Genomic DNA, 8,208 nt, shown 5'->3' with positions numbered 1-8,208 from the left:
TCCACAACAACCAGAAATTCATCGTACCGCCAAACGGGGACAGGAAGCGATGGTTCCCTCCAATTACTAAAAAAGAGCTGATGGATGCCTGCGGCAAGGTAGGCCCCTGGCCTTGATGGAATTTCTAACATTGAGCTGAAAGCTATTATCCGCGCCTTATCAGGTCTATTTTTGAACGCGTACAACGAGTGTCTCGGCGAAGCCCCCTTCCCCGCAAAGTGGAAGCACCAGGTACTGGTGGTGCTCCCGAAACGGAGGAACTACCGGATGAACCCTCATCCTACGATCTCCTCTGCAGACTCGATACATCTGCCCAGATCCTCGAACGCATCGTCCACAGGAGAATAGAAACAGCAGTTGAACAATCGTTGGCCAACAACCAATACGGCTTTCGGAGGGGCCGATCCATCGTTGAGGCCATTAACCTGGTCGTCAACACCGCTAGTGAAATGATTTCAGGGAAAAGATAGTACAGATGCACAAAGTAGTACTGCTTAGTAGTGACACTGGACATCAAGAACGCCTTGAACTCAGGTAGGTGGGACTGCATTGTGAAGGCCGTCGAGAGATTCAGCTTACCTGGGTACCTGCGGTATATGGTGGACGACTACTTTACCGGAAGGGTTCTCAAGTACGACACGGAGTGTGGCTCCAAAGATTACAGAGTCACTGGAGGAGTGCCTCAGGGTTCAATGTTGGGCCCTTTCCTGTGGAATATCATGTACCATGGTCTGCTGAAGCTGACATTGCCACGCGATGTAAAACTCGTGGCGTTTGCGGATGATGTGGATGTAGTCACTGTGAGGAAACACCTCGAGATCAAACTTGCCTTCGACAGGACCTTTGTCCGAAGCTGGATGGGCGCAGTTGACCTGAGCCTGACCGAGCATAAAACCGAAGCCATGTTGATTACAAGTAAGGAAGTTATCGAGACGATCACCCTGCAAGTCGGTGACTACGAATAAACCTACCAGCCGTTCATTCGGTATCTGAGGTTAATGCTCGACGCACGACTGAACTTCAAGCAGCAAGCAGAGCATGTGAACGCTAAGGCGTTTGGAATCAGAGTCGCTCTGTCACGTCTCATGCCCAACATGGGAGGTCTGAAGCAAAGGAGACGAGCATTGCTGAATTTGGTGGTCACGTCAGTGCTCCCATATGGCATTGCCATCTGGGCTGACGCGTTGCAGATGCAGGAAACAAGGCGGAAGGTGGCCCCAGTGTACCGTCTAAGCGCTTTTAGAGTGGCAAGCACATACAGCAAAGTGTCTGAAGACGCAGCGTGTGTCATCGTCGGGATGTTACCCATTGAAGAGTTGGCCGAGGAATGGCCAACTCTTTAGGCCATACAGAAAATATCCCTGTATTAGCGGAAGCGATCAGAGACATTGATTGCAACAGAGCTAAGAGCAGAAGAGAGACAGAATAGCATCCATAGATGGCAACTGAAGTGGGAAACCTCTGAACGGGAGATGGACTTATCGTCCATCATGGTTTTGGCTGAACCGTACTCACGGAGAGGTCGACTATTGCCTGACGCCGATGCTATTAGGGCATGGGTGCTTCCAAGTGTATGTTTATAAATTTCGATATGAAGATTCCCCGAAGTGCCCAGCTTGCATAGGAATGGATGAAGATGCGGAGCACCTGTTCTTCACACTTGGAGGAATAATCCTGCCAAAGGATTTGGTAGCAGCCATGCTGTCATCAAGGGCGGCCTGGGACGCAACGAGCGACTTCGCGACAGAAGTCATGGGGCAGCTCTGAAGACAGGAACGCGAGTGCAAAGCTGCAGGGATAGGCGAGGAACCTATTGGAACCTCCTGTCGATACCCAAAATCTTAGCGGAACAGGGGGGGGGGGCTGCTACATTAGGCCAAATCATCATCGGTGCCGCGAGGGGAATTAGGGTCAAAATAATTTTTCGGGTCACCTGGTTTTTTTAGTTGGGGCAGGTCCGACACAGGGTGTGACAGTAAACATTAAAGTCTACCATTATGCGTAGACATTTTTCCATGGAGCCAAAAAAAACACACTGACAGATATGTGTTCAAAAATATCATTAAAAAATTCGAAGAGGCATGAAACGTGGAGATATCATTCAATGTCCACTTTGCATTTTCGGGGTCATTGCAATAAGTTCCTTCGGGTTGGGAAGTTGAAGACTATTCTTGAAATTTCAGTCAAATTTTTTCAATAATTAAAAGTAATTTTTTAGTTGTAACCCATCAAAAATTTCGAGTAAGGGAGATGTGTTTGACCGTATGAGGTGCATAATTTGCCAATCCATTCATATTCATTTTTGAGAATACAAATTTAATTAATTTTTTTTTTTCTCGTATACCGTCAGTGTGGGGGTAATGGAACATGTGGGGGTACTGGAACACTTTGAAGCATTTATTAAGAAAATAAAGTCCCAACCGTGTTAAAACTATAGGGAATTCCATCTCGATGGTAGGATGGTCTCTTATCTTTCCCTAGGATTAGGTTTGGTCGAGGTGAGTCAATGAAAACCATTTTAAATAAATCCGTTAAAAGTGGCGAGCGAGTGACTCCCTCTCGTATGTGTGAATTGAGTTGTTGGGTTTCACTCGCGTGGCAAGTGCATCGCCGTGTTCAATGAGACTTTTCTCCCAAAATGTAAGTATTTGGTGAATTAAAAAGTGTTTGTAGTGACATTAGATGAATTATTCTTGATGATTCAATAGAAAAACATTAGAAAAATGATTAATTCAATTGAAGAGAATGGGGTTCTGTTATTGAGACACCACAACACGGTCTTGAGGCAGTTAGCGAACCCCCCGCCTCTCAAAAAACTAACCTCTCATAAATTCTCTTCGAATGTCTCTTGAAAATGTAATTTCCACTGGAATTAAATATTTCAACCTCTTTTCGTCCTCTGAGAATAATTCCCCTTTAATTTATACTAATTCCCTTTACATTTTTTCCATTAGGGGTAAAATAAATAAGAAGAAGCAGGCAGTGACTGAGAAATACACAGAATATACGTTGCAGAAGGCACTCAGAGGTGAAAGAAGGAAAATCACTTTGTTCCATTAGTAAAAAATATAAGATTCCAAAAACAATTAATAATTAATGTTTTAAAGAATAATTAATGTTATGAACTATCGATTATATTTGTTCTTCTCATTACATTACTTTGTTGGAATAAAGTATTTATATCAACTTCCAAGCCTAGAGAAATCTATAACCTCATATGAATTTCCCTGTTCCACAACTGGTACCTTTGAGAGTTCCATAAGGGGGACATTTTGTTTTCAGGGATTCCATAAGTGAAGCATTTGCCGGGCGTCACCTTTTCTTGAATATTAATTAATCTATTGACCCCATAAATATGAAAAAATGTTTCAATTGAAGGAGAGATATTGTTTTAGCTGTTGCAAAAGTTAAAATCCTAAAATTATAGATAAAATCATGTATCACAGCGTTCACCGTGGATTCTACTCGTAAAGTGTTCCATAACCCCCACACTGACGGTACCCTTTCGGGTCCTTACGATTTGTTCCCTTCCCACCCCCCAACTCCCTGTATTGCATTCGCCGAAAAACGAGGGAAAACCTCATTTGAGGGAAAAACCTGCACAGGTACAGTCATCTCTTGCGAGACTCCCGCTCGACAATGAAACCGTGAGATTTTAGAGTGTCACAAATTTCCCCCCCCCCCCCTCCAGCCGGAAATCGAACCCGGGTCTCCCGCATGCCAATCCCGCACTCTAACCTCACAGCCACCGCTGTTGGTACAAATTTAATTATTTCTTTTTAAAGTTAGGGAAAAATAACAAAAATCATGCGAAAAATTTTCCTGTATGGATAGCAGGACTTTTCGCACCCTCAGTAGTCCTTATGTCCTAAATATTTCTTCCCGTGTGGGAAGTTTTTTCAACCGTTGAAATTAAATTTTGTCTTTCCATTATATTTTTTTTTCGCCGGGTCTTTGGTAGACTAATCATTCTACTATGCTCAAGCTTTCAATATTTAAATACTTCAAGTTCACACCTCGTCTCTGTACGAACGGAAATTCAAGAATATCAGAACTGCCGCTGGTGAATAAAGAAAAAATAGGAGAGAAGAAAATCAACTCATTTCAGTCGTTTTTTATCGTCTCTATTTCCTTCAGGTTCTTTTCACCGCCTCTTCCTCAAATTCACGGGATGTTGAAAAACTTTTTAAATTTCAGGAGAAAAACGTAAGGAAAAGGCAAAAAGACCGTATTTTTTTAGAAGACCATCGTTAAACTTGCGGCGAGAGTCATTTCCCTCTCGCGCGTTCCCTGACGGAGGGACTGGCGACGTCGTGACGCGCAAAGGACCGCCTGTGTATTATGTAAAGTGACATTGCTGTAATGGCAAATCGAGTTTGAAGTTGTACATACACCAGAGGTACAGGTGGAAGACAACTCGCCACTGGATAAGAAATAGGTGTGGGGTCAGAGCGAGAGGGAACAAAAGTTTGTATTTCAAGATTATGCACCGGGAGTTGCAGCTAAACATAAAGTGTATAATCTCTGACCCCTTGAACTTGTTTCTTGTCCGGAGGGGGAAGCGAAGACCGATTGCACTCAGATATCGATAATTACACCCTGGAGAACCAGTGGTTCTCCACCTTCACTAGCTATTCACCCATGTTTTTACATATAGCTTGAGAAAAATTAAGAAGAGACTTTTAAATCCACCCGAGGGGAAAATCCACACAGCAAACAAACAATTTCCATCGATTAAATGTTTTTCTATTTTTCAAAAATTCAATTTTTTTACGTTCGAGAAAAATTCTGTAATTCTTTGAAACAATATTAGAAGAACATATAAAACCGACACTTCTGAAAAACGAGGAAAAATAATTACAGTGGTTTCGACGAAATGAAACGAACAATTTGATTCTCATCCACGTGCTCTTATGGGATTTATTTTCAAATTCATAATTCAACAAGAGAGAGAAATTTTATGGCAATAGTTATTCCGATCGTTGATGTGCAAGAAAACTTGACAAACATTTTCTACAATTTTGGAGCGCAAGGGACAGTCAGTTGGATTATTCTCCGATCTGAATTTCGAGTGATAAAAATTTAATGCAGGATATGACATTTTTGCGGGGTAAATTTTTATTCACGGTTGCCATGCAGCTAAAAGGAAATAACCGAAAATTATCGAAACAATCACATTCAGATGGGGCAATAATTCCTGACATCTTTTTTTTTTTTTTTACGGCCTCGGAGTCCCTTTTTTCGGATCCCATTCGGCACTCTATTCAACCCTATGCATGCGGCTGTGGATTCTACACTGTACCGCATTCGCACTTCTATAGAACATAGAAGTAGCATGGGGAAACCATAGAAAACCTATGCCGGTACAGGCGGTTCCTCTATTAGCAACCTCCCGCTCGCCGGAGCCTTCCGTTGAAAAATTCGGTTGCACGGGGAATCGAACTCACAACCTTTCGCACACTAGACTTGCGTGTAATCCACCCGGCCACCGACGTCGGTATTCCTGACATCTTGAATTTGATGATTCTTTTCCCTAAATCAAACTGAATGTCATTCCTGAAAACTACTATTCAATTGGCCATGAAATTTCAATTTTTTTCTAGCAGTGCACTCGAAACCTTAAACGATGAGGATAGAAATATGATAGAGGGCAATGTAGAGAAATATACTGGTAGACTATTGTATACGCCTACACTTGCTATACATGTGGACGTCCGCATGAAAAGGGACCACTTTGGCACTATTGGACTTATTCATATGGACGTATTCCTGGTTAAATTTGGAACATTTTGAGAGGTCACACGTCTCGCTAGATGAAAAAACCGCGAAGTTATAGAGCTCCAAAGTTGGAAATGGGAAAAACCATAGTTTTGAGAAAAACGAGATCAACGTTCGAGGTACTATTATTATTAGTTCTACTCGGGAGTTGAACAGATGATGGTTTGAATACATAAAACATACCTTTGGAAACACAAACCACCGTGTATTAAGTTTAATTTATCTCTTAGTCATGAAATAAAGAAGATCCGACAAAGTGGTCGCTTTTCTCAAAAAAAAAAAACATGACTGTGTCGAATTATTTGACTAAAAAAAATGTAGACTGCGTTTGAAATCATTTATTGTCCCTTCTTTCAGGGATTATACTGTTTTATTGTCGTTGACAACAAAAATAAAACTGTTTTATTGTGACGGTCATGATTATTTTCATCAATTATAGGTATGGTTTTGTACCTTCAAAATTTTCATTTTTTTGAGGCTTCTCCCATAGTTTTACTATCATCAAAAAGACCTAAAAAATTTCAATTCAATTTTTTTTTCAATTTTATTATGTTTACCACGTCAAATTTCCGGTTTTCGAGTTCTTCCCGAAATTTTTCATTCCTGAATAATCATCTTGAGTTGGTAGTTTGAAATTTTTATCAACATGAATGACATAACTCTGTCTATCAGTTGGAAAAAATGACGAAATTTTTCAATGTTTGTAGTTTTGGATAGACATCCTCAATTCGAGAGCAAATGTTTCTGCTTAACAAATCGACGAAAATGTTATTTTGAATTAATGAAAAGACGAAGTATTTTCTATAGTTTCTAGATATGACTGAGGTAAAACAAGTTATCTTTTCCCCAATCAACTGTTAACTCTTCCTTCCTGCCGGAGGCTCTTCTTGCAAACGTCATTTTTATCAAGTTCTCAAAAAGGATACATTATTTTCCACTCTTAAACCAGGCAGGAACCGCGGAGCTTCAACAATCGTCTCAAACTTGGCTCAACTTCGATTTGCCGGGTGTTGGTAAACAAACTTGGTCCTGTCTGTCTTGTGACTATCCACCGACGCTTGGTCAACGAAAGGCTGTCAACTTTTGCCCAAGTTTGGTGGCCAATGAATCGCCAGAATCGACAAATGTTCATTAACGACCGTTCCTGGTCCAAGCTCGATTAACCCGTCTTCGGCCAAGTATTGGGTAGACAGTCTTCATCCAACATTGGTCCGACTGTGGTAGCGAAGATTTAAACCTCACCACTGGCTGAAGACTAACTGAATTATGGTCCACCCTTGTCCACCATTGCCCGATGAGTCAGGGTTGAGGCAAGCTTGAACCAGCTGTTGAGAAGAGGGGAAGGGAGGCGTCTTTGTAAAAACTCTCAGACCCAAAGGAAAGGGGAAAGAGAGAATAATCATAATAATAATTGCGATAATAATTACAAAGATCGAATCCTCAAGTGTAACAAAAAATTAAGGTCCCCGGAATTAATTTCCCCAACAAAAATTTCCCGGAAAAAATTTCCCCGAATAAAATTCCCCCGCAAAATACCTCAAATACTAATCAATCAAAGATTTATTTTTCAATTCACCATCAGCTCTCAATTTACAACAACACAAAATTAGCTACATCCTTCAAGAATTTATAACATTCATCAGCATCATAATTGTCAACAATTCTTTTCAAACGCTCATCATAATCGCGATATTTCTTCTTCGGAGGATCGTGTTGTGATACTGCTAGAAACTTTTGTTTGCGTGCGGTTGGGTTTCTATATATACCTTCACAAAGGAATGACTCAGTGGCCACATCCAAATAAGTTCAATTAAACGAATTATAATTGACAACCCCCACAAAATGGGAAAAAATGTCAAAGAGAAAAATTATAACAAGAAATTTTGCAATTTTTGTTTGGGGAAATTTTTGTTGGGGGAAACATTTTCCAGGGAAATTTTGACGGGGAAATTTTTTCCGAGGAATTTTTTTCGGGGGAAAAAACTCCGGTCACCAAAATTAAAAGTCTGAATTCATAAAAAATACTCAGGTGAAGGGAGGGGTATTTTTATCACACCCCTCGAATAACTATGTAATCAATAAACAATGAATCTAAGTTTTGAGGCTTTCGCGGCCATGATTAATGAAATCTTTGGCTTCCGGATGGATGCCGCGTTTGGATTCAGCGTTGCGCCGACGTTTCGCAAACATTGCAGTCTGCATCTTCAGGGCTATGAGCTCCGATTCTGAGCTCCGATGTCTAGGGGTAGTCCTTATATGCCTTCCCTTGTGGTGGTGGGGGAAGGGGAAGGGGGGGTGGTCAGTCAATCATAGATTTTTAATTGATCAGCTGGTCAATTAAAAAACCGGGAGGACGGTTTTCCAAATGGGGTTCACTTGATATCCTCTGTCCCTGTTGAGGTTGTTAGGGTTTTTATGGATCTCCAAACC

At 41.2% G+C, this 8,208-nt stretch overlaps 1 protein-coding gene across 1 annotated transcript; it reads left to right on the top strand.

The window, feature by feature from the left end:
• The first annotated feature begins 998 nt into the window (after positions 1 to 998).
• Positions 999 to 1,343, top strand: LOC107046375. Its single transcript, XM_015268985.1, has one exon. The coding sequence runs from the start codon at positions 999 to 1,001 to the stop codon at positions 1,341 to 1,343; it is 345 nt and encodes a 114-aa protein (XP_015124471.1).
• Positions 1,344 to 8,208: the final 6,865 nt, after the last annotated feature.

This window comes from Diachasma alloeum, unplaced genomic scaffold, assembly GCF_001412515.2.
Source record: "Diachasma alloeum isolate Michigan unplaced genomic scaffold, Dall2.0 Dall_scaffold_00182, whole genome shotgun sequence".
Classification (NCBI taxonomy): Eukaryota; Metazoa; Arthropoda; class Insecta; order Hymenoptera; family Braconidae; genus Diachasma; species Diachasma alloeum.
Note: the sequence above shows the minus strand (reverse complement) of the source record. Positions and strands in the feature narration are given on the sequence as shown.

Coding starts and splice junctions, on each gene's coding strand:
- LOC107046375 (XM_015268985.1), top strand. CDS start 999: ATGCTCGACGCACGACTGAACTTCAAGCAGCAAGCAGAGCATGTGAAC.